The sequence below is a fragment of the Haliaeetus albicilla genome, chromosome 18 (genome assembly GCF_947461875.1).
Source record: "Haliaeetus albicilla chromosome 18, bHalAlb1.1, whole genome shotgun sequence".
Taxonomy (NCBI): domain Eukaryota; kingdom Metazoa; phylum Chordata; class Aves; order Accipitriformes; family Accipitridae; genus Haliaeetus; species Haliaeetus albicilla.
This window is the reverse complement of record NC_091500.1, coordinates 114,351-139,455: the sequence shown is the minus strand read 5'-3', so window position 1 is coordinate 139,455 and position 25,105 is coordinate 114,351. Positions and strand designations below refer to the sequence as shown.

At 56.7% G+C, this 25,105-nt stretch overlaps 3 protein-coding genes across 23 annotated transcripts in view; 1 reads left to right on the top strand and 2 right to left on the bottom strand.

The window, feature by feature from the left end:
• Positions 1 to 856, bottom strand: part of IFT172 (intraflagellar transport 172) — a 39,078-nt gene extending 38,222 nt beyond the window's left edge. For both annotated transcript variants that reach the window (XR_011328552.1, XM_069805300.1), the window contains exons 1-3: positions 740 to 856; positions 516 to 659; positions 293 to 405 (exon numbers count right to left, since the gene is read on the bottom strand). Coding sequence is in view for 1 of the 2 variants with exons in the window: in XM_069805300.1 (XP_069661401.1) it covers positions 293 to 405; positions 516 to 659; positions 740 to 778 (296 nt within the window). In the remaining variant the exon portion in view is untranslated. The remainder of the gene's footprint in view (positions 1 to 292; positions 406 to 515; positions 660 to 739) is intronic.
• On the top strand, positions 764 to 9,101 carry LOC104320590 (low density lipoprotein receptor adapter protein 1). Of its 19 annotated transcripts, none has more exons than XM_069805306.1 (10): positions 764 to 1,097; positions 3,368 to 3,510; positions 4,038 to 4,150; positions 5,101 to 5,215; positions 5,600 to 5,672; positions 6,103 to 6,168; positions 6,313 to 6,413; positions 7,213 to 7,262; positions 8,103 to 8,188; positions 8,354 to 8,702. In XM_069805306.1, the coding sequence occupies exons 1-10, from the start codon at positions 764 to 766 to the stop codon at positions 8,509 to 8,511; spliced, it is 1,239 nt and encodes a 412-aa protein (XP_069661407.1). In that variant the 3' UTR covers positions 8,512 to 8,702. The 19 variants fall into 19 exon arrangements, 13 of the variants coding, with proteins under 13 accessions (XP_069661407.1, XP_069661406.1, XP_069661405.1 ...); XM_069805305.1 differs by having other exon boundaries at positions 6,103 to 6,215; positions 6,291 to 6,413; positions 8,151 to 8,188; XM_069805304.1 differs by having other exon boundaries at positions 6,103 to 6,215; positions 6,291 to 6,413; positions 8,148 to 8,188.
• Positions 9,102 to 11,757: 2,656 nt separating this feature from the next.
• FNDC4 (fibronectin type III domain containing 4) lies at positions 11,758 to 24,274 on the bottom strand. 2 transcript variants are annotated; one of them, XM_069805320.1, is made up of 6 exons: positions 24,038 to 24,274; positions 18,625 to 18,740; positions 17,895 to 18,099; positions 16,877 to 16,966; positions 15,483 to 15,616; positions 11,758 to 13,446 (listed from the first exon to the last, which is right to left on the bottom strand). In XM_069805320.1, exons 1-6 carry the CDS (start codon positions 24,108 to 24,110, stop codon positions 13,414 to 13,416), a joined length of 651 nt encoding a protein of 216 aa, XP_069661421.1. In that variant the 5' UTR covers positions 24,111 to 24,274; the 3' UTR covers positions 11,758 to 13,413. The 2 variants fall into 2 exon arrangements, with proteins under 2 accessions (XP_069661421.1, XP_069661420.1); XM_069805319.1 differs by having other exon boundaries at positions 11,758 to 13,449; positions 24,038 to 24,271.
• Between the last annotated feature and the right edge of the window lie 831 nt (positions 24,275 to 25,105).

Below are 25,105 nucleotides of genomic sequence, written 5' to 3'. Positions count from 1 at the left end.
GGGACAGCAGCATGGGCTTTACAGCTACAGCTCCACAGAAGCTCAGCTGGCGCGTGCTCGCACTGGGCTCCACAAGGGCTGTGTCCAAGGAAATCCTATCTGCTGCTCTCCACAGAAACATCTGAGTGACTTCCTGCAGGTTAGATGATGTGCACCGCAGCATGTACTGGGCTGAGGACCCGGCCAGGACACTGACGCAGGTGGCATCAACGCCCAGAAAGCGCACTGTACAGCAGGAAGGAGAGTGCCGCCCCCTCCTCACGGGTGCTGGACACTCCACTGCCAGACTCACCACTCCTCTCCAATCCTGTAGACGTAGACAATGTTGTCTGTTTGGCCAATGGCGATTTTGGTGGAGTCCGGGGAGAAGGCCATGCCTTTGACTACGTAGCTTTTCCTGCCGTACTGTGGAGAGGATGGCAGCGTGAACCACAAGGGAAGGCTGGCCTTGCCCCAGGCACACTTGCCCGGCCCACAGATGGCCGTGTCCCGGCGGCAGCAGGCCGGGCCCTCACCTTGGCGTCGGAGGGCTTGGTGGAGAACTTGTCGCGCCGCTCGCCCTGCTCATCGTACAGCAGCACCACCCGGTCCGCGGTGCACACAGCGAACCGGGCGCTGCTGGCCGACCAGGCCATGCAGGTCACCCGCGCGGTCCCGTCCTGCCAGGCACACACAGCCTCAGCACCGCCGCCCCCCGGCCCGCTCCCTCCCCGCCCGGCCCGGCCCGGCCCAGCCCGACCTGCGGGGCCAGCAGGGTCCGCACATGCCGCAGCTGCATCGCGCCGAACACCGGGAACGGGACCGGTACCGGGACGGCCCCGCGCCGCCGCCGCCGCCGCCGCCGCCGCCGCCGCCGCCGCCGCCGCCGCCGGGCCCACCTCGCCCCGCCCCCTCGTTGCTCCGGCGACGCCAGCGCCTCCGCCGCTGCGGACGTCAGCGCGCCGAGCCCGGCGGCGGACAGCTCGGGCCTCCCGCCGACCCGATAGCGGCAGGCTCCGGCTCCGGCTCCGGCATGGAGGCGCTGCGGGCGGCGGGGCGTGCCGTGCTGCGGAGCCCGCGCCTCGCCCGGCACGGCTTGGGGCTCCGCCGGCGGCGCAGTGAGTGCGGGCCATGGGGGCCGGGGAGCGGGCGGGGGCCGCGGACCGGGCGGGGTATCGCTCCGGGCAGGGAGCCCGCATCTCGGTCTGGTCGGGCCCGGGACGCGGCCGCTGCCTGCTGTGGGGCGCGGTGCGGGGCACGGCTGTGGCCGTGCCGTGGGACCGCAGGCCGAGGCAGGCAGCGGCGAGGCTGCAGGGCAGGCTGTGGGACTGCAGGCCGAGGTGGGCAGCAGCGATGTGGGCTGCTTGCCTAGCCCTCCCTGCCACACTAGCCCGGCTGCCAGCCTCTTGCCCCGCTTTTAAATTGAGGCCACCCGCACCAGTGGGCTGAAAGGCCTTGGGCGGCTGTGACAGGCAGTGCCAGATGCTGGGACATGCTGTGCCTCATCCGTGGGCACCCTCCCCAGCCTGTGCAGGCCTTGGCTCCCCCGAAGCACTGCGTCTGGTCCTTTGCAGGTGTGGACAGGCATACAGTGAGTGTGGCAGGCCTGCATGTTGCTCATTGCAGGCAGGCTGCCGTGCTGTCTGTGGCATAGCCAGATCTGAGGCTGAGCCCAGAGACCCAGCAGGAAGGCTATGGCTGAGCTTTCTCAGTCACAGCTGTCCAAAGGCTTTGTTGGAGCAGCAGAGCTCACTCTGGCAGCCCTTGTATGTGTGGGCTGTTCTCAGAGAGTGAGACAGTGCTCTTCTAGCCTGGTACCAGGTGGGTTCCCTGGTAGTTGTCATTTGTGCAGGAGTATGCTGTGCAGATATAAGGTCTCCTGATTTCCCTGTGGGTTCAGGTTATTCCAATTATGAGTCAGAGCCTTCTGCAAGTGTGCCAGTAGTGTTCAGGGAGCTAATCCCAGGAAAGAGATGAAAAATAACCCTGAAAGTATTTGTGTGAACAGTAGATAGCTAGGCAATTCCCAGGGAAGTGTACAAACCTAGCGTTTGTAGCAGTGTGTGTAACTTCTGTGTTCCTGTTCCTTCCCTCCTCTGTGCACTGAATCCCCAGGAAGAGAGAGACTGTGACTCCCTGTGTCTTAGCCCTTCTGCATATCTCCTCTCCCACCATCCTTGTGATCTTTGGGATTTGAGGAAAGTAAATGTGTGCTAACATCTGCTTCAGTTCTTCTTGAAAATTATCACCAGGAAGTGCTTGGCACAAGAGAATTGTTCCTTCGTGTGTGGCACACTAGTCTGGTAACTAAAGCTTTTGCTTTCGATGAGAGTCAACTTTCTGTTGAAGCCAGTGGCTTTGTCTTGTGGGAGTAGAGGTCAAATGGATGCTTCTGTGGTGCTTGCTTTGTGTGTTCTCTGCCAAGGGTAGTGGTGTCGGGACTGACTGTAGGGCGAGGGCTCCTTCTCCCACCAGCACATCTGCTGTGTGGCAGAACATGCTGGTGAAATGGACTGGTTTCTGAAGGAAGCTGGAGATGCTGACAACTGTCCCTAGGAAATCTTTCTTGAGTGAACAGACTCTGCCCACTGGAGTTTGTTTTGTTTTGTTTTGTTTTTTCTTGACTGCAGCGATGGGGTTTGAAAAGAGAGAACAGAGGAAACAGAAGCCAGTGCCCCTTTAATTCTGTGACCTGCAAAGTAATGCACATGGGAGCTCTTTTCCCTCTGTGCACTGGAGTTCATCCATAAGATGTGTTTTCCTGGAAGCTAGTTTGCATCCTTGAAATACCAGTCTGAGCTCTTCCTTAACACAGAATCTTTGTGGTGCAGTTGCTTCCCAGTCACCTCAGCTTGGATCATGAGTGCTGGACGACCTACGCCTTCCCTGGCAGCCTGCTGCTGCAAATGATAGCTACCAGACGGTTTGGCTTTGGTTCTACTGGAACAACTCGGGGATTTTGATCTGACCGAATGTGGCAGCAAATGCTGCTGTTCTGAGGTGTGCCAGTGGCTTAGGTGGGAGAGATGAATGGAGTACAGAGAACATCCTGCTTGTAGTGAAATAGATGGGACCCAGGAATGCAAGGTTTTTGCAGATAGCAGTGAACACTGCAGCATCTGAGGCCCTATGCAGATATGCAGGAGCTTACTATCTGTGGTGACAGAGCCTGTACTTCCAGGGATGGAGGACTAAAGCTTTGATGGTGAATTGTCCTCTCACTCTGTTTCTCTTCCAAGAATGTCACAGAGCCAGAAGAGTGCCCTGCTGAGTGCAGGTAGCAGCACTGCTGCTGGGAGCAGTGAAGCTGCAACAAGGTGGGGTGGCTTTGCTGGGTCTAGCCATAGGGCTGCTGGCACATGGCTTCTAAAGCATTTTGTCTTTACAGAGCTTCCTGAGAGCTGGGCTGATATGCAGGAGCCGCTGCTTGAGGGGATGTGCTTCACACTCAAGTATCTAGGCATGACGCTGGTAGAAAAACCCAAAGGAGAAGACATGGCTGCTGCTGCCATCCGCAGGATCGTGGCCACGGTGAGAGCTGGCCCTGGGGTCCTGCTGTGCTGGGGTGGAGAAGAGCCAATTCAGAACCCAGCCCCTGGACTCCGGGAAGTGTCCGTGTCCCAGCCCTGAACCCCAGTGAGGGACCGTGCTGTTCCCAAGAGGAGGGTGGCGTGCAGGAGGCTGGCTGGTCTCTGCCTCTGTGCTGTGGGGGAAGTTGTCTTCCTGCAGGACAGCCACTGCTGCCTGCTCCCACACCAGGAACATGGCTAGGAGCAGAACTGTGCCTGTCACAGCACAGAGAGGAGGGTGAAGTAGTGGGAGAGGTGGGGTCTGTCCTTTCCCATGTGCATGGCAGTAGTGTGAACGGATTCCAGGGGTGTTCTATGCAAGGCACGCCTGATCTCCAGGCTCTGCTTTCCCATCTGTACAGCAGGAGCCTTTGCAGCAAGGGTCCAAGTGGGTGGCACGCCATACAGAGTCTGGAGGACTCCTGCCAGTGAGGGGGGGTGAAGACCCTTGCCAATTTGCAGAGGTGTCTGGTGTCTCCCCACTGCCAGGCACGGGTGGGAGCTCGCAAGTTCCAGAAGGTGATTCTGACAGTGTCTCCGAGGGGCATTTCGCTGCAGGATGCAGACACAAAGGAGATGGTTGAGAACATCTCCATCTACAGGTGGGCATGGCATGTGGAGGGCCTGGGTGTTCCCCAGCAGCCAGCTGGAGACTGATGGGATCTTGAGCAGCCAGGGAAGGTTGGGCCTTCTGTCAGTGGTACCTTCAAGCTTAGGTCTTCCTTTGGCTCCCTGAGGCCTGTGCCCTCTCCCTGCTGTGCCCCACGGCACTGCCTGGGGCTGAATACAGGCAGGGCCCTGGGCAGCCTTGAGCTTTGGGTCAGTCCATCTGTCTTTTTACTGGGCCCTGCTTGTCTCTTCCGGCATGCAAGCAGGGTGTCGAGGCTGATGGTTGGAAAGCCCCACAGTTAGGGCAGGACTGCATGTCTGTCTCTCTCCACTGACACAGGACCGCCCTTCTGGCTGCAATGGCATGAGTGTGCCGTAGACTGCAGCTTACTTGGGCTAGCTAAAGGCAGTTGCTGTGAGAGCTGATGTGGGGTTTTTTAACTGCTGCCAGCTGTGCTTTGGCTGGGTTGGGTGTCTGTGGGTGCTGGGTGTGAGGGGAGCGTGGCTGCAGGCTGGTGGCTAGATTGGAAGCAGAGACAGGACATCTCTTTGGTGCAAAATTTGGGTCTCAGCACCAGAGCTGATGTGCCAAGGCAGACCATCCTACTGGCTGGCCTCCAATCATGTCCTTGGAGGCAATCACGACCCTTCTGTGCAACTTTTGTCTCAATGCTTGAGTTCATATGTTGGGTTGGACTGGGCATCAGAGGACTGAGGAGCACACTGGGGCAGTATAGGACGGGATGCCTGTGGATGCAGTGATCTCTTACCAGCTGTAGGTGCCAGGAAGCCTCTGGCCCTTGCTGTGGAGTTGGGCTGCCTGATCATCTGGGGCAGATGAAAGCCTCAGGCTGTCAGCGCTGCTTGTTGGTGTTCTGGGAGCACAGCAGGAGACCTGTGCTGGGGTCCCTTATCACCCTGAGCAGCTCCTCTCTGCCTGCAGGATCTCCTACTGCACAACAGACAAGCTGCAGAACAAAGTCTTCGCTTATGTTGCCCAGAGCCAGGACAGTGGGGCACTGGAGTGCCATGCCTTCCTCTCACCCAAGAAGAAGATTGTAAGCACTTCCCTTCTGCTCTTGGCTCTGTGAGGTAAGGGTGGGAGCAAGGGCCTTCCTTCTCCCCCTTCAGAGAGAAAGAGCCCTTACCTCTGTGCACCTCAGCTGGAAATGGAGTGAGGGAGCACATGTGCTCACACTGCAGAGGCGGGCGGTGAGTGAAAGGAGGTTCTTCTGTCCCAAGCTCCTCTGGGATCTCCTCTTGGGGATGGCTGACCCACATGGGTAGACAGACACAGCATTGAGCTCTGGCCTTCCTTGTGTGTGCTCTGCAGAGAAAGGCAGCAAGGGAGGCCTGAGGGCTCTCAGATTTCATGGCAGTGGGGTTGCCTTGGCTTGAGGGCCCAGATGGAAGCAGACATTCCTTCTCTTTCTTGTACACAGGCCCAGGCTGTGACTCTGACCGTGGCCCAGGCCTTCCAGATGGCACTGGATCTCTGGGAAGCAGCACATGCAGGTAAGAGGAATTTCTCAAACGTGGCCCTCTGCCTAGCCCTGGGATTGGGGTCTCCAGTGTGGGACCCTGTCTTGGGCTGTGCCAAGGAGAGATGGCTTGCTGCCTGGCAGGTGAAACACACCAAGTAGGGAGAGTGTTGTCCCTGCTGTTGTGTTCTTTGCCACTGCCCCACATGGGGAGCCTGCCCTATCTCTGGCTGGGGTGGGGGGCATCCCTGCTATCAATGCTGAACTCTTCTGCATTGCTGAGCTGTAGCACAGCTCAGAGCCCTGTGGTACCTGCCCTGAGCAGTGATCCTGCACCCTTGTTTGCACTTTTCCCTGAGCACAGCAGGGGTATCTGTCCCTTGCCCACAGTCCTGCCTGTACATCCACTGCTGGGCCTTCTCCAGGTTGCAGGCACTAACTCTGCTGCTTTTGCCCTGTCCCAGGCTCTAGGCAGGAACAGCCCCTTCACCCTTCATGTGTCTTGGAGAGCAGTGAGCCCGGCAGACCAAGTGAGCCAGCCCCCCCAGGGAGCCCTCCCTTCAGACACCGGTTTGGGGTACAGTATGTGCAAGTCTGGCCCATGCCCACGGCAGTCTTGCATTAGGGCAGGAAAAGAGTAACCCTTACGCAGCTCTTTCCTCCTGGCCTTCCAGGACCCTGTTGGTATCTGCGCAGCCTCCCTTGCACATGGCGGCCTGACGTGAAGAGAGGCACTGTGCTCTGTCTGGCTCACGAGGCAGGCGCAGTTTCTCAGGTGGTCTTTGCTCCAGCTCTCCTGTCAGGCCCAGCATTGCTGCAGCCCTCAGCCCTGCTCTGCTGGCACTGTCAGACAGGGAGCTGGGACCTGCTCTGCATGCTTGGTGCCACGACTAGGGGTGAGACACTGTCTCTGAAGAAGAGGACCCTTTGGTCATCATCTTGCCAGCCTGGGCTAAGGCTCAGCCCTGCCCAGCTGCACTATACTTACTGCATGTCCAGAGCCAATCAGAGCATTGCCAGTGTTGCCGGTCTCACTGTGTCCCTGCCCAGGAGCCTCTGGACGCTTGGTCCTTGGCCTCATGCTTCCAGTGCTGGCCCACCCTGGCAGTGCTTGGGGTCCTACTTGCTTACAATCTGCTCCTGGGTGGTCCTCTGCCTGGCCCTCCAGCTGTAAGGTGTGCTCACCCCTCTCCTGTCTCTGGGCAGAGGTGTGCTGTGTGCAGCAGCTGTCTCAGCTTGTTCCCCACTCACAGCCTGTGTTTGGTGCTTTGCTGGCTGGAGGGGATGTAAGAAGTGCCGTGGTCTGTCTCTCCCCTTGTGTGGCTGTGTGCCTGGGCCCAGAGGATTTCAGCAGCCCAGCACTGCAGGTGCCATCTCTCCCCCTACTGCCTGTAGGCACCCTTTGTCTGTGTCATGGCTGGTGGGTGACTGTGTCTTGTGAAGGGGCCAGGGACTGCCCTGCTGCTCCAGAACAGGCTCTGGGCAGCCCAGCCTCACTCCTGGCAGAGACGTGCCCAGGCAGTGAGGTGTCATGGTGGGTTTTTTTTGTTTTGTTTTGTTTGTTTGTTTGCCAGGAGGAGGAAGAGGAGGAGGAAGATGATAACATCGGTGAAACCTTATCTGGGTAGGTGGTGAGCTGCTGCTTGTGTTCAGGGATCTCTCTGATGAACCTCTGTGCCTCATGCAAGGGGAGCTGCTGGGGCCACAGGCACAGTGGGAGCATGGAGGAGATCTGATGGGAACAAGGGGGAGCTTTCTGCTGCTTTCTCTGCCTTTGTCAGCTGAAAGGTTGAGTGAACAGGGAGCTGAGCTGTGGAGGGGCAGATCTTGCAGTTCAGCTTTTGCAGTGGAGCTGTGTGGGGCAGATGCTGACCCTCAGGTTGTACCCAGAGATGCTACTTGTTTTCTGTTTCTGCCACTCTATGCTGAGGCCAGCCTATCCAGACATGCTTCTGAGGTGGGACTCAGAGTTGTCCCTCTCCTCCCACTGATTTCCCTGGGGCTTGGACCAGGATGGAGGCCTAGTCATGCTGACTTCTGTGTGGACTAGGGCCTGGGGCTGAGCTTGCTGGTGTCTGTCCTGTGCTTGGGAGGAGCTGGTGGTACCAGTCTGGCAGTGGAGTATTAACCCATAGGTCTTTGCAGAAGTGCCTGTGGTGGTGGGTGTGAGAGGCCTGTTCCATTGTGGCTGTTTTCCATGTGTCTGTCAGCTGACACCTGGCTGGGGTCTGTCAGCGCCGCAGGGCTGAGCCTGGTCTGAGCTGGCATCAGCTGGGAACCAGTGCGTACACAGACTGGAGCTATGTATGTGGCTCTGTGAAGTGCCAGCCCTTTGTAGGCAGGACAGGCTGGCCTGGGGAAAGGGTTTGGTAGCAAGTGCGCTAGGGCCTTCTGCACTCTGAGTGCCTGGTACTGCTGCGCCATGCCTGTGTTGTCAGGGTCATGAGCATGCTGCATCTCTCAGCAGGCCTTGCTTGGGGTATGATGGGTGCTGTGTTCTCTTCCAAAGCAGCATGGAGGAGGTGGGGAAGGGAGCCCACAGCCCAGCAGGTAAGTTTCTTCCTTCAGTGCTGCTTTGCCACATCCCCCAGCATGTCCTCTGCAGGAGGAGGGGGCTGATGGCTCACCTGGGAAGGTCTGTTTCCCCTCCTAGGCTGTGCTGGGTTCCCAACTGCATGCCTCATGGACCAGGTCTTCCTCCCTCTTGCTTTTCAGAGTCAGCATTTCTTGTGCCCAGGGCAAGCTCTCCTACTGCACAGCTACTGTGCTGCCGCTTGGGGCAACCCCCAGACAGCTGGAAGGGGCTGGGAGGGGTTGGAGACCTCCCCACAGCTGGCCCTGGGACTGCTGGCCCCAAGACTCCCCTGGGCTAAGCCAAATCTCTGCAACAATGGACCAGCCACTCAGGATTCACCCTGTGCCTGCACCTGGGCCAGACAGTGCCTGCCCCTCCCCCTGGCACTGTCCACCAGGCACGGGGTCTGCTGGCACCGCTGCCATGCAGTGCACAGACCATGACACCTGTTCCTTGTCCTGCTCTCCGCCTGCATGAACCGCCTCAAACTGCAGCTGCTCCCTGCTCCCAGCTCAGGCTGCTGGACCGGTGCTCCTTGCTCTGCCCACTCCCAGTGCATGCAGAGCTACCCCAAGTGCTCTGAGCCTGCAGGATGCAGCCAGTGCGCCTTGGACTGCACTGTCTCACCTGCTTTGCTTGTTTCTCCTGCCTTGCTCCTCGTGGTGGCAGTTGGGTACCAGGTGAGGCTGAGCAGCCCCCTGGAGATAGTGGAGGACTTGCTCGGCATGCATGACTGTCAGGGAGCGATAGCTCTTGGCCTGGAAGAGTGAATGAGGAAGGCCTTGCCCCTGCAGTTCAGCCCCACACCCTCTCATGAGTGAATGAGCTTGTTTTTAAAGGAAAGCTCTGCCTTTATAGGGAAATAAACTGAGTTTTTTACTATTGTCATTTGGGTTTGAGTGCTGGATGGGGTGTCATGCACAAGTGTGCAAGGTACTGTGTCTCTGCTGCAGTGCCTGTGGTGAGGGCCTGGGCTGTGCCCTGAGATGATGGAACCTGCAGCTGCCCTGGAGCTCCCATGTCTTCCTCGGCTGCTGGCCCTGAGGGAGCTGTTCCCCCTATGCTGAGGGCTGCTGGGGCCCAGGGTGGCCCTTGTTATCTGGTGGGGGGAGGGGTAGCTGGTCCAGGCTGTGCTGGACTGGTATGGCTTGAGCACTTGTGAACATCATCTGCACTGATGGGAGCTGACAGCTGACCATGCTGAGGCCAGGGAGGACACAAGCCCCCTGTGTGGCAGTGGTTCTCAACCTCTCCCTGTGTGCCTGCTCTGCTCTGGGGTGCCTATGCCCTGCTGCACACCTGGCTGTGGTCTGGAGACATGGGTAAGCCATGCACTTGATTTCCTTCCCCAGATAAGAGCAGGGGAGGCTGCAGCCAGCAGGATGTCTGGTTTCTCCAGCAAGTAACAGTTTGCAGCTGCTTTCTGGCTGAGGACCTTGCTGCTGGGTTCCTGTCATATTGCAGCACATCTCCCCTTCTAAGGCTGGTGACACTGACAGCCCCAGCTGAGCAGTACTGGCTGTGTGCAGCCTGAGATGGCAGAGCCAGTCTCCCAGCAAGTGCTGCAGGCAAGTGCTGTGGGGAAGGCTTATGCTCTGGGGAGGCTTGGGTCCCTGCAGGTTAGCCAACAGCTGTGCGCTTTCTCACTTGTGCTTTTGCACATTGAGTTGTGGCCTCATGCCTTTTTTCCCACAGCTGAGGGCTCAGAGCAAGCTGTAGATGTTATTGGTGGTGTTTGTTAGGGAGAGCAGGTCATTGTTAGAGCCTCAGCTTCCAGCACTGAGGGATGGCTGACCTGTTGGTGCTGTGGGTTTAACAGCTCTTGATGTGCTGAACCAGGATGCTTGGCATCCATGCTCTCCTGTAGCTGAGTACTGTAGGTAGTACTGAGGGGTGGACAGTGCTACAGCTAATGCTGGCACGTGCTGATTGCTTCACTCACCCTTTGCTCTTGTCCTGTGAATAACTGTTTGCCATCTCCTGCCACTGGGGAGGGCAGTGGGCTCTATCCTGCTGCCTGGTAACTGTGAGATCTCCAGACAAGTGCTCTAAGCAGCTTAACAGCCTCTCTCCCCGGGACTCACGGTTGCTGCAGTGTGCTCTTTGCTGAGTATGCTGAACACTGCAGCCCTGTATGGCTTCTTGCAGGACTTCATGGGTGCCAGTTCTGCTGTTATTCCTGGCTTTAACCAGCGGTTGCTGCAGAGTGAACTGTTTCCCTGCCCTCCCACACCCCATCTCAGCCTTATGTGTGTGAGCCTTTGCCAAGTGTGTTCTATTTTTAGCAATATACAAGCTAGCAATGGGTTCACCATCACCCACACGTGCTAATACTGTCCAACATCTCTTAAATTGGTGTGCTAGAATTGCTCTGCATGAACTACACAGCCCTTCTTTTGTACCACTGTGGTGTTGGTGCTGCAGGGCAGGTGGGGGTATGTATCTGTATGCATGTGCATGTCCTGCTCTGCCCTGGCACTGTGTTGGGCATTTGCACTGTCCTGTGCTGGTGCTGCCAACCTCATTTGCAGGGTGTGCACTTGTACGTGCATCAGAAAATACCTTTGTCCAACACTGCTGCTGCCTTTTCTGTGCAGCCCTCATCTCTGCAGTTCCCTGCCTTCCTGCACTGCCATGGTCTGAGAAAGGAGTGGTAGCTGGGGTTTGGGCTTTTTTTTTTGGGGGGGGTGGTGTGTGGTGGTGTGTGGTGGTGGTGTCTTTTTTGCATCAACACCACACCCTGATTTTACATTTAGTGTGACCGACTTTTGTGCTCCTTTTTTATTTGGCCACAACCACTGCATTTTTACGTACTTTTTTTTTTTTTGGTGCCTCCCCCAGCTCCTCAAATCTGCTGCACAGTCATGCTCCTTTGTTTCTTTGTGTCTGTCTCTGGTCTGGTTAAAGAACTCATGACAGTAGGCATGTGTCTGCTCTGAGCCTCCAGCACCTCTGAACATTTTACAGGGCACCAGAACTTTTAAAAACCTCTTGTATTTCCCTGACAGCCCTATTTCTTTTAATGTACCTCCCTAAAAAACAAGTTAGCTGGCAAAACAAAAGTGGTTTGTTTCTCTGGAGCTATGGCCATGCTCCCTGCAGCCCAAGTTACAGCACAGCAGCACTTGCACCCCACCACCACGGTGCTCAGGTACCTCCCTCTCCTCACCTGACCAGGGAGCACCACAGCCCCCTGCAGCCAGCAGCCTGCTGGGATCTGGCTTCAGCCGCCTTCATGGTGCTGCTGCCAGGGTGTCTGCTCTCTGCAGCCCGTTTCATTTGTGCAGAGAAAGCAGCTGTGATGCCATCCTCAGTGGGACAGTGTAACTGCAACTTGTCCAGCAGCATGACATAGCCCAGCATGCAGCACTGGCAGTCCCTCAAAGGCCAGAGAGGTGTGCAAGATGACCTTAGAGGACCTGCAGCTCTTGCACAGCATGCAAGAACAGGTGTCCTAAAGGCTACACACACATGTTCAAGAAGTGTTGGTACATGTACGCATGCACACACACAGACACAGACCTGCAACTTTGCAGGACAATGCTGCCTTTGAGCCAGGATGCTTTTATTGAAAAGACCCTGCCACAGGGAGTCACTTATCCCGTCCTTCCCCACCTAGTCCTGCAGCAGGAGCTGAGCAGCACCTGGAAGGAAGAGTCCTGAAAGTGCTTTACTGGGAGGTTTATTCCTGGAAGACGCTGGATCCTGTGATGCTTGAGTCCAGGGCTGCAGAGCCAGCACCCCAGCTCAGTGACAGGCCACAGAGCAGAGCACGGAGGGAAAGCAGCAGCCAGGGCACCAGCTGCTATCTCTGCAGCAGAGAGCCTCCTCACATCACCCTGATCCCTCCTACTACCGGCAAGAGAGCATGTCTGGGCCTGGCCTCAGCCTCAGGTGCAGGGCAGTGCAGATACCCAGTGACAGACTTCTGCCTGCAGGCTCTCAAGAGCAAACAAGCACAGTCCAGACATCTCCACTTCACCAGCCCCAGGGTGGTCGATGGTTCACGTTGTCTTCACATGAGCAGGCAGACTGAGCACATGACAGCAAGCCAGTGGTCCACCACCTCTGGGCATTCAGGGCCAGCCCTTTCCAACAGGTCTGTCACATCAGCCAACCTGGTGCAGGCCACGGGACCAGCCAGGAGCGGGAGCATCAGCAATGACCATACCTCCACAAGACAGAAGGAGCCAGAACAGGATGTGACACTGTTGAAGCTAGGGTTGTCCCCAGAGCGGTGATGAACTCTGCAGCGCACATCCTGCCGAGCCTGCTGAGACCTTGCTGGGCCTCACCACACTATCTCCTCCAGGCAGCACAGGCACCGCACTGCTCACAGGGTGCTCAGCAGCTCCCCCACAAACAGCTTGAATGTGTCAGGACTCAGCTCTACTAGGGAAATGGCAAAGCCACAGCCATGCCCTGGCACTGCCTGCTCCCATAGCTCCGTGGGGCTCACACTGCCCCACAGAACTGCTCCTGCCAGCACTCCCTGTCCTGGCTGCATGCTCTGCAGGCTGGCTGGGCACTGTGGCAGCACTAGCTCATTTGTGTCTTTGTCCCCTGCAGCAGGGAGAGGCCTTGAAGCCCCTGCATGGCAACAATGGGGTGCAGCGGAGCCCCGTTCTCCAGCAGGGATCCACTCTTCAGCTGTGCTTGCCGGGCCCAGCCCACAGACAAACCCTCCTGCCACCTGGCTACGACTTCCCTGGCAGCACTGGGGCGAATGCCTGCACTGCCCCATCCCCAGTCTTGGGGCCAAAAGGGAGCAGCTCCTGCCCTCCACAGGCAGCCCTCCGAGCCCAGACACCGCAGCTGAGAGCAAGGTCTGCTCCAGGCCAAGCCAGTGCACAGGGATGTTGCCTCCCCTCACGCCAGCGCACCAGCCCCTCTGCTCCCCTAGGCTTGCTCCCCTGGGCTGGTGGTGCGGCCCCCCCACCCTTTCTCAGCTCCATGCTCCACAATGGCAGGGGAGCGGGGCCAGGCATGCGGGATGGGCAGGGCCGCGCACTGCATGCACGGCTGGGAGCCGGCTCTATGCACATCCCCGGACAGGCGCCCTCGGGAAAGCGTAAGTTCTGATACGCGGATCTTCGCATGCAGAGTTCCAGGCTGGGCGCCTGGTGCTGCCTCTTCTTCCAAGGCCTGCTTTGGCTCTGGCAGGATGCCCAGGACCCCAGATGCAGAGCTGGTGCTGCACTTACACCTCGATTATATTGACTGAGGGAGACTTCTTCTATGAGAGAAAAATCTGCTTTAAGGCCCTGCTTTGCTAAGCCCCTGGGATGCAGACCCTACGGCAGAGCCCCCAACCTCCCAGGCAGGCACTAAGACCAGCAAACCTCTGCTAAAGGGCTCCCAGGTGCAGCTGAGCCCTCTACCCTGAGCTGAGGTGTGGGTGAGCTGCAGCAGAGACCTGGCTTCAGCATCCCCCTCAGGAGACCAAGGAAGCTAACCCTGAAACCTCAGCCTTTTGCACTGACGTGCTCTCCTGGCAGAAAGGTTCAGGTAGCTCAGCTGCATTGCCTGGTGCCTCCCTCCAGGTCAGTCCCTTCAACTGCACACTTGCCTCCCCAGGAAGCCTTTCTGCCCACTGTGGTGCCCCAGTACTCCTGGGTGAACCAGCCCCCCTGCCCCACATTCTTCAGCCTCCAGGGCTTGCAGGTATCTGGTGGCTTCTGTCTGGTCCCTAGTGGTAGCCACGCTGCACCTGATGTCCTTGGACAGGAGGTAGGTGCAGGGTCAGAGCAGAAAAGGTAAGTGAGGGGGTAGGAGGACATCTGCCATGGGGTAGAGAATCCACAAAGCATGAGATGACCAGCATGGAGGAACAGATAAGGCCTGCTGAGGGCCAAGCATGTCTCACTGCCATACCCCTCATGACAGCTCTGGCATATGCCAAGGGAACTAAAGGCTGCAGGTGCGAGGTGGATTTTCTCAAAAACTGTTGCAAGCACTAGCAGGCACTTTCCCTTACATTAAAAGGAATATGCTCATTGAAGAGCACAGCGGATATGTGAATTCAAAGAAGGTGCTGGGAAGGGAAGGGGTCCTGGTTGCTGCACATGTGTTTCATAGCTCAGCCCTTGCACACTGAAGCAGGGTGCAGGAGGCGAGTGTCCCCAAGACCACGCTTTATAACAGGGCCCAGATCAAGAGCTGCACTGTTTGCTGCTTTACAGCAGCTTGGCCCTGAAGCCAGTAGGCAAAGTGAATGCAAAGCTTTTTCTATACCTTGTTCCCAGCTTTGTAATTAATGACTGCAAGAATAAACTTGCAGTGTTGTCACCTGCAAGGATGCTAAGAGTATGGCGAATGCAAAAAGACAAACTCAGGTGCATCAGCCCCGTAAAGGTGAACTTCGCAAGCAGCAGCAGGAACAGGCCTTTGCACTTGCCTTTTCAGCCCTATATGAGCAGGGTCAGTTTGGAGCAGGGATCTTTTTTGGCAAGGAGTAGTCAGGAAGCGGGAAAATCTGGAGGATGAGAACTGGGGCCTTGAAGTCCAAACAGGAAGTTTCTGCTTCCAACATCCACTGGAAACCAAGATGTGTAAGCAGAGGGGCAGTTAGGCAACAGTGAGCAGAGTTCCCACTGATAGAGGAGGCAGATGAGACACAAGGGAAAACCTAATGCAAGGTCCCATTAAAGCATTATATATAAAGGATTATAAATTACTGTCTTTGTCAAGTAACAAAGGGAGAAGTGTCAGGTGCTGAGAGAACAGCCAGATGAAAGTACTGCTCCCTCCCCATCCATAGCCTGGCACAGTACCTCCATGAGAGTTGGGAAGGGGCTCTGGGGTGCTTCCCATGAACAACTTGTGTGTTGATGGCCTGGAGCAGGCCCCAGTGAAGGCAGAAAGTGAGCAGCGATAGACCAGTGCAGGAACCATAAGAACAGCTGCCCAGCTTGTCTGCCTCCTGCCTGAACCTGTCTATGGGATGCTGAAGAGGTGCAGCCTTGGAGGGGCATGGTGAAGGGGCTGTTACAGTGAGAGGACACGTACCGCCCTGCTGTGTGGGAGCCATCCCAGATGATATATCCTGCCACCTCTTCCAGTGTTTCTCCTGCAATCACCCACGGGGCACATACACATACACTACCCCAGAGAGACCAGGGCTCACTGCACCGTAAAAACCCTCCTCAGTTTTTAGGGTGAGAGCACGAGCTGGGGTGTTTCCGTTTCTGGAGAGAGCCAGAACCTATCCAGGCAGCAAGCCACAGCAGACATCATATGCCATCCCTCCTGCCAGCCCTCCCCACTCACCTTGCTCCGCAGCAGCCCTCCACTCGGTCGCTCTGGTGTGCTATGCTCCGAGGATGGCTTTGTCTTTTCCTTGTTGTTGTTGGAGTCGTTGTCCTTGATGATGTCATACTGTCTGCAGAAGAGGGCGATCACCGCTGCCGAAAGACGGGGGATGAAGGACTCCCTCACACTGGCTGCCCCCTGCCTCCCCTCCCCACAGCATCCCAGCTGGAGAGCAGTGCTGGTCACCCACACCCTCCATCTGTGTCAGCCTGGACCACCCCAGGCACCTCTGCATGTGTGGTCAGGCCAGTTTCCATGGGCAGACGAGACACGGATGCAGCTAAAGCCAGCAGGGCACACATGAGGTGCTCAGGGCTGTGAAGCCAAAGGCAGATGTTGAGGCACTTGGAGAGGGACAGCACTTGAAGTCAGTGAGCAGCTGAGTGCCTCCAGCAAGGCACTAAAGTTGTTTGTCCAGTGCTTGCGACCCTCATAAAAGCCAGCCCTTGGCTTTGTCCTGTCTTGCAAACTGACTGTGGGGTCAGTCACTCTGTCATGGTTTTACAGTACCCATCTCACACAGCACACGCCCCACACCTTGGGACACTGGACTCTGGAGCAATGCTTTGAACTGTAATCATTAGATGTCTTGGACCCATTCAAACCACAGTGCATTATCACAGCCACCCACAGACTGGACCTGATTTCTCCCTGTTGGCACTCTGACACACCAACCTGCACGAGGTGTAAGCTATCAGCAGGCATCTTGTATTTTCTTCCAGTGCACTAGAAAAGTGTTCAGGGCTAAGACAAGGAGAGATTCCTGCAAGATGCCACTAGAAAATCCACATTTATTGGGAAGGGAGTAGGGGACAAATGACTTCCCATTCACAGCAGCTGCATGTGACCAGTCAGGAGCTGACTTACCGCTCAGGCTTCCTTGCTCCCAGGGCTATGTGCTGTTTGCTAAAGCACTGGCTTTAATCAGCTGCTGTAGAGGAGCAAATCACCCATCTTACAGTTTTAGCTGATTGAGGCACAGCCACTACCAGCCAGTGCAGCAATGTTACCAGATGTCAGACAAGCTAGCTAAGGCCCAAGTTACATGATAGTTAATGTCAGCTGCGATGCTCCCACCCTGTATTGCTTGGGTCCCACATTGTCTCCTGCTCTTCCAGCACAGCAGTCAGGCTACCCAGCCCACATGCTCCAGGCCATCACTGCTAAGCAGTGGCTGTGGTTGCTCCTTTTACCGCACTGGCTTGAGCTCCTACAGAGACTCAATGAACTTACTGGAAAGGATGCCAGACCCATACCAATATGCCTCTGCACTCTCTTTAGCCCCATCGTCTTTGTGGGCCCTGGATTGCATCTCTGCCCCAGCCTGCCAGAATGTTGCTTGTGGCACTCACCTGCCCACATGAGCAGCACAGCCACAATGATGATAATCTCGCCTGTCTGCAGCTGCCTGTCTTTGTCCAGCCCTTCCATGGTGATGTCACCTGCAGAGAAGAGAACCCAGGCAGGGCTGGCAGCAGATACCCTCCTACCAGAACCTACTTCAGGACCAGCAACGCTCAAAGATCTGAAAAGGAGCTCCAGAGGAGAGAGGCCCACCTCCCCCAAACAAGGACAGGTTTGGGATGACATCTTGGCTGGGGAGAGGACATGCAGCCTGTGGCTTTCCTGTGTCAGATAAACCATCCTTGCTTCCAAGGGCAGTCAGGGATTCTAACAGCTTGTTTGGGTTCAAGTAGGGACTGCACAATGCATGGGAGTAATCCCTGAGCTTACTCCCTATGTAGGGACCAGGGCAGGTTAGGAAAGCCCTGAGTTGAACACAAAAGTTCTGAGGAAAGTAAGCCATCTGCTTGCCCTGTTATACTCTTCTCAAGTCCCCCTCATGGCTAGCTCTGGAGACAGACCCCTGTGCCCAGTGGACCCCCTCTGGGCATCACCTCTCTTGGATTCCTGGATCATGTCTCATGGACCAGCATGTAGGCAACCCCAAAGAAAGAAGGCACAACACGGATCTGAGTAGGAGAGGAGACTGTGGGGCTCCATCATTTGTCCTTTGGTACCTTGCAGGCTGGGACATCTGAGAGCCCATTCAATATTTGCTTCCTATGGGCAGCAGCTGAGCAGACCACAGCAGTTGCCCTGGCCACAGCCTGCTTAGCTGAATAGGGTGCCAAGACCGGGTACAGGAGGGCTGTAAACCAGGACATGGGGACATTATCATGGCCGTAGTGGACACAACAGCAGCCTGTACAACCCCGCTACCCATTATGACCCCATGTGTCCCAAGCAGCCTGCTGCTCAGGGCAGCACCTTCCTCACTGGCTGCTGGATTCCTGCCCGTGTGCTGTGGAGACCTCCAGGTATGGCCCCACCAGCAGCACCTGGGCGAGCTGGAAGGAGCTGCCTCACCTTGGTTGGAGCTGTTGGAAGGGAGGCGGTCAGTCTCCTTCAGGGTCCGGAAGTGGACACGCTTACTGGCCTGGCTTTCTCCATACAGGCCGATGCTCTGCACCTGGATGATGTAATCAGCATCCTCTGCCAAGTCCCACAGCACGCAGGCCCGGTTGGTGGTGTTTACCTCCCGGATGAAGCGCTGCATCTGTCCATCTTGCCGCTGCCAGAGTGAAGAGCTGTCATCCCCAGGAGGCTGTTCCCAGCTGCACCAGCCACAGGCCCCTGCCTGCAGGGCTGTGCTGCGCACACTACCCCTCACTCCTCCCTTCCCGGGCAATCATCCACCCCTGGGGTGGGCCAGGCTGGCCAGCACTTTGCTATGCAGCATCCCTAGGTGGCCTGAGAGCCAGGCGCCTCCCTGGAGAAGCCACCATCATCTGGGGCTGTGGAGGCAGAGCAAGGCAAGCAAAGAAGGGTCATGTCATGGCTGAAGCACCATCCTTATCCAGAGAAATCACAGGCAAGCCACTGGAGGGACAGCTACCCCCAGTGCAGCCCACGGTCTGCTACTTCCCATCAGGATGGATGGCTCGGACAGGGTGCCCTGGCAAGGGCTGCTCAACAGCAGAGGTGTCCTCAGGCAGGTGCCAGAGGAGCTCCACACTGCGGCAAAAGGGCTGACACAGGAGCATGCTGGTTATCAGTGAGAGGGGTCCCCAGCCCCCTGGGGACAGAGCCTGGATACCTGCTGTAAGATGGCATAGCCGATGACCACGTCTCCTTCTGGGACGTCCCAGGAGACTGTGGCAGAGTTTGCCTTCAGCTGCGTCACAGTCACGTTGACAGGGGATGGTGGCCTGTCTGGGTGAGCCAGGAATGGACCGGGGCAAAGCACAGGAAAGAGGCAAAAGAAGATGTCTCAGAACAGGCACTCACCCCTGCACACCACCATGGGGGGCCTCTCCAACATCTGCCCATGGCAGCACATTGGCCAGGGCTACAGGGAGCACCTTCTCAGGTGAATCTGTCCCCAGGAGAGGAGTGGCACAGCATGCACAAGGCTGAGGCCCTGCCAGCAGTAACACAGGCACGCATGGTGCTTCCTGGGCTAGTGGGCAGCTGCCTGCTGTGGGGGGGGCGGGGGGCAGGGGTAGGTATGCAGGCACAGAGCTACTCCCTGCCTGTGCAGCTACCCCTCTGTGGCACCCACTGGCTTTAGCAGTCTTCGCTCACTGGCCAGGACTCCTCCCTGCCTGGCTGTTGGTGAGAAATGTGCTCACTGCACACCTCACCTTCTGCAGTGTCCTACAGCAGGGAAGGAGGACAAGCTCGTGAGGCATCTGACTGGCTCTTCTCTAAAGGGCTTGCTTGCAGCGGCAGACATAGCCCATTGCTCATAATACATGTGCCACATAAAAGGGATTAGCAATGCTGACCATGTGCCCAGGCTGCCAGACGCAGCTAAAGACATGAAGGGCCCCCAGTAGGCTCCTTCCGCCTTGCAGACATCGAAATGGGAAATACATGAAGGCCCATCTTGAGCAAAAAAGAATTAGAGTTTAAGAGACTGTCATGGCAATTTAACCAGTCCCTGCAGCTCAAAATCACATGAAAAGAAAAGTCTTTGCAGCCTGTCTCAGAGCACTGCAGAGACACTGCTATCAGAGAAGAGAATGACATTCACATCAGTTCTTCATGAGGGCAGCTGCTTGCAGATCAGAGGTACCTTCACTGCTGCTCAGATGTTCATCTGTTGGAAAGTTTAGTTCATTCAGCTCTAGCACTAGCAGAAGCAGGGCTGCCTGGCATGACACACTCCTGCTCAGCCTGGGCACAGAGTATATTCTTGGCAGGGAAGTCCCATGTTTCTGTAGGGTCCAGAAAGTCCTAACAAGTCCTACATTAATGCAATTCTTCAACCAAGACTGTGATGGTAGAATCAGGCTCCTCTAAGCTCTGGGGCTGCCCTGTGGATGTGCATATCACGAATGCCTGGCACACCACCCAGAACTGTGTAGGAAGCAGCCCAGACACAGTATTTATATATCAACTGTGACAGAAAAATGGGGCAGCTTGGAATAAACACACTATGCAACTCAATCTGGCCAACTCATCTGCCTGGCATTACTCCCCGCTCTAGAGTGGGGAGGAAAACCCAATGCAGAAGGCAGAGCTGACTTGCCCAGCAATGCAATGCCATCAGCTGCAAAGCTGGCAGCAACACTCAGCTGTTGCTATCATTTAGAAAGCTGGCCTGATTGACCCATGGTCCGCACCATCGCTATTTTGAGATTTCACAGCACTAAAAGTGTGGCAGGATCCTATACAGGTACACAGACCTGCATACAAAGCCAAATTTTGTCTGGAAATTAGACACAGGAGCGCATGAAGAAAGACACTGAGGCTGCTGTTTGTGTGTCCTCTCTCCCTGTAAACAAGACACTGTCCTTCTACAAGCTGCTTGTGTAGCACAAGTTCAATGCTGTGATTTATATAGATAGAAAAAGAGCCCCAGAGCGCACCTGAGAGCAAGAAAAAAAGTCAACCATAACACCACCACCAACCACCATTAGAGTGACAAGGAAAGGTAATTTCTGCAGGTCAGCTATTTAAATGCATTCGTTCACATTTGAATATACCCAGCTCCAGATCAAACCAGGAAAAGGCTGTGATTCCCACTCTGAGAAATGCAGGGTTGTGGTCTGCCACAGGCAATTAAGACAGACAGAAGGGTCACCCACAGAGACCAGAAAACACTTTTTCAGAGAGACACTGGGGCTGAGTGAGTCCCCAACACAAGCCTGCCACATCACCAGGAGATAGTGTCATTGGAGACAACACGAACAAGGACATCACAGGATGCTGCGCCTTCTCTTTCAGAACAGGAGGCTGGAAGACTGGAAAGGATTCAAAGATACAATCAAACATCCTTTATCCCATGAAGAGTGTGTCTCCTTAGAGTTTCACCAGTGGGAAACTGGTTCATCACTCTAACCTGTGAGAGGGATGCTCTGAGCCATGTCCTCATCTGCACACCGTTGTCTCCCACAGGCCAACAGCAAAACAGGCTATTCTGAATAAAGCTGCAGTCCCCAGACCTGGCCACTGACTTGGGCATGTGTATTCTGTGAGCACAGGAGCTGAGCTCCCCACAGATGTCTGGTTTTCGGCTCCAGGCTCAGCCAGCGTGCAACTTAGCACACTAACTTAGCACAACTAACAGCTGAGCTGTAGACGGCACCCTGTCAGCTAGCAAATAACTGCTCCCTTGCACTGTTCCAGGCAGAAGCATTTCGAAGTGGGGGGTGGGAGACTGCAATGTTTCTGCTAGCCTTCAGGTGTAAGAAGAACAGTTGTCCAAGGCTACCACGATGTAGCCTTGTAGCAATGTAACGAGGTCAGGAACAGCCCAGGGATCTAGTGTTGGAGACTGGTCCCAGGAACTGTTTTGGTCTGAACCAGCCAGCATGGGCCCAAACCACTCTTGGGCATGGCTCAAGACTTAGCACTGATGTGTTCGTCTCTTTGGAACTCATGAACTTAGTGCTATGGATGTGACCAGAGCCTGCCAGCTGGCCTCAGGACAAGAACAGGACCTCGTGCTTCACAGGATACATATACAGTGATAAATTAGGTAGCTTTTTACATCTAACAAAATGTGATGAGGTCTGAACATGCCCAAAGGGGGCAGCTGGACTACCCAACCTTTAAGGGCGTGTGAGGAAATTAAAGGCAGGGTCTGACATCCCTGCGACACAAAAGTCTGTGGATGGAGCTTGTAGCAGGCTCCCTGCTCTGCACAAGATTTTTTTAGACTTCTGCGGGGAACCCAGCCCAAGCTTTTGGGCTGGGGATGCTGAGACATGGCCCTGGGGCTGAGTCACTCTATGATTTGAGAACAAGGGCACTACACTGATCCACAAGCCATGCTGCTGGGTCTGCATGGGCCTGACAGTATTGCTTGAACTGTACTTAGCCAGAGCTCGCAAAGGCCCTGTGTAGGGACCTTCATTTACTGGCAGCAGAATGGCATCCCAGGGGGGATATCACCCTGGTATCATACTGCAAAGACAGTACACAAAGCCAACGTGATCTGCTATTACACCCAGAGCCAATCCCCAAATGTCCCAAATGGAGAGAGGGGAGGGTGAGAGGACCTGGGGGCATGGCGGAGCCACAGTGCACATGGCTAGTCAGTGCTTCAGACCTCATGCATTGTAAACATACTTTGTACAGGCTCCAGGCAAGCAGACCTGAAGCTGTGTGACAGTGAGAAGGTGTCCAGGCTGCAGTTCTTCACTGGAAAAATTAGTGTCCCTTGGTCAGTCTGCAGTTCAGCAAACTGCAGAAAAGACACCTCTGAGCATATGGGATTTGCACACCTAGCAGGAAGAGAAAGGACAGGAAGTTTCAGAAGTTGAAACTAGAGAAGTTCACCCTAGAAACACAGGGCAACGTTTAATCCCAAGGATATGCAAGATGAGACCTCACTGAAAGGTGCTATGACAAGACCTCCAAAGGACAGCTCACACCACAGAAAGCTTTGCGTATGATCCCCACATTAAGGCTGACATTCTCCAGCCTGCTCTGTAGCTGAGGTCAGAGCAGTTTCATGCCAGAGCTGTTGCCATAAAGATCTGTGAGTGCAAGGGCTCCAAAAAATGTACTCTCTGAAGCCAACTATTAAAAACATTCCTGTAAAGCCAAGATGCTCCAACACCCTGATGGGCTCTCTGGGAAAAGCATGCCACAGTTAAGTCCTGCCCAATGCATCAATCGCTAATGGTTCTGCATCATTTATAAGTTATCCAGCTTCACTTTTGATTAAAGCCATATTAAGAAATGGACACCACCACAGAAAGAGCAATCACTTACTTAAGGCCTGGCGCACCCTTTTGTCCTGTCACTACAGCAGTGCGTTCCTTTCAGACCTGCTGAAGAGGTGGGAAGAGTTGGTCCTGTGTGCTGGAGCCAGCAGCACTGCAGCCTGAGGTTGAGCGGCACGGACGGCTGACCTGTAAGCAGCTGAGCACTGGACTAGATCTGCCATGCAACCTGGCTTTGTAGGTTAGAGAAGGGGCCAGACAGATGCCCTTCAAGACCGATGTTGGCAGATGTGGCGCTGCATAGGGATGGGGCACAGCCCCACTGGTGCCCTCCCCATCCTGCTATGACTCTGGAGAGGGGACCTTACCTGCCCCTCAGCCTGTGCCCTTTGGACTGCTGCTCAAGGGCACCCAGATGTTTGCCCAACTTATCCCTGCAGTAGGGAGGTAAGCATCAGGCTGCACATCTAAAAATAAGTGGCCCCTTTTTAACAACCCTGACTGCATTTCTTCCTGAATCCATCAGGCCCTGGAATGCATATTTTGCAAGGAGACTGAAAACATGGCAGAACATATCAGAACACGTCTGATACAAATCAATCTGATACATCAGTAACCTGATAAGGGGTTAATAGACAGCAGAAGGCTGCCACTGACACAGGGTCATTCAAAGGAGTCAAGGGAAGAAAGGACAGAGGTACCCTGCGTGCTGACAGACCTCGGTGTCTTGGCAAACACCAGCCCAGAGAGAGCAAGGCAGGCAGGAACGCCTGTCAGGCAGGAACCAGCTCACAGCCCAGCCTACAGCACTGGAGCATCCCTGCCCGGGGCCATTAACTCCCTCGGGACTCGCTGCTCACTGGTGAGGGGCAAGGACGGGAAACAAGGAGGCCCTGCTCCGCGGGGGCACAAGGAGATCCCGCGTTTCCCCACTGCCTCGCCCAGAAGCGGGAGGCTTCGGGAGCCAAAGCCGCAGGCGGCGACTCCAGGTGCCCCCGGGAGAGCCTGGTGCGCACGGAGGGCGGCACGGCCACACGATCGCACCCCGTCCCACGAAGGCACGGCTGGCTTGGAGGCCACGGCGCGGCCCCGGGGGGTTGCCAGGGGGCCGGAGGCGGCAGGGCTGGGCCCCACAGGATCGCGGCCAAGGCCACGCCGGGGCCGGGGAAGAGCCGGCGGGAGGGGCCGGCGAGGGGCCCCAGCCCACAGCAGGGTCCGGCGCACGGCGTACCCGTGCCGGGGTCCGGCGAAGGGCGGCGGACGGCCCCGGACGGCGCCCGGCACGGTCCCTCGCCTCGCCCCGTCCCGTCCCGTCGACCCGGCCGCACTTACTGGCTCGCACGAGGCAGAGGTCGCAGCTGAAGAGCACCAGGACGGGGTTGAGGAACGCCGAGAAGCGGGCCATGGCGGCGGGCCGGCGCAGGGGCGCCCCGGACTACGGCCCCGGCCCGGGCGACAGCCCTGGCATCGGCCCGGCTCCCTGCGCCGCGGGACGGAGCGGGGCCGAGCCCCGGCCGCAGCGCGGGGTGGGGGTGGAGGGCGGGGGGGGGCGGAACGGCCGCCCGCACCTCCCCCGGCCCGCTCCGCTCCGCCCCGCCCCGCCCCGCGCCGCCCCCACCAGCGGCGCCGCAGCGGCTCCGGCACCGCCCCGAGCCCCCGAGCCCCCCCGGCCCCAAATCACCGGCACCGCCCCCGGCGACAGCCAGCGCTGCACTCCAGCCCGTGCCCTGCCCCCGTAGCCAGCAGCGCTGCCCCCTGTGCCGTTTCCCGGTGACCACCAGTGCCCTCCTGCGTGCTGTACCCCCGGTAAGCACCAGTGCCGACTGCCTCCATGCAGTCTTCCCTCACGCAGTGGGTTCATGCGTCTTTCGTTACACAACGACCCTCCTCGCTTGCAATGTCCTGGTGTGGCACTTCCCACGCACCCATGCGCTCTTTCACAAGCCCATGGCGCCTGCCCTGCGCGTTTGCACTGAGGCTGCACGTCCCATGGCAGCACAACGCTTTCTTGGTGTCTTGCAGGGGCTAGCTGCACACTCTGTCCTGCTGTGGTGGCGTTGGTGTGTGGAGAGTGGCTGGGCACTGTGCAAAAGGATGGTGTGGAGAGTGGCTGGGCCCTGTGCAAAAGGATGGTGTCAGTCTCCAGGACCCTGGAGGGCTTCTGTGCTGGGCAGACCTCAGGCTGGGCCAGCACTGGCTGTCTCCCAGCTGTGCACACAGCAGGACACTTCATGGGAGTGCGCGTGGCCTTCCGGCACAGACCCTGCCCATGCTGCTGCACACAGCTGTGACAGACTGAGAGGACCCTCAGCCACCTTCCTGTCCTGCAAAGGGTTCTCGTGCATCTCTGGGCTGTGCTGCAGAAGGCTCCTGGAAGGCATGTGGGAGAAACCTGTCTCA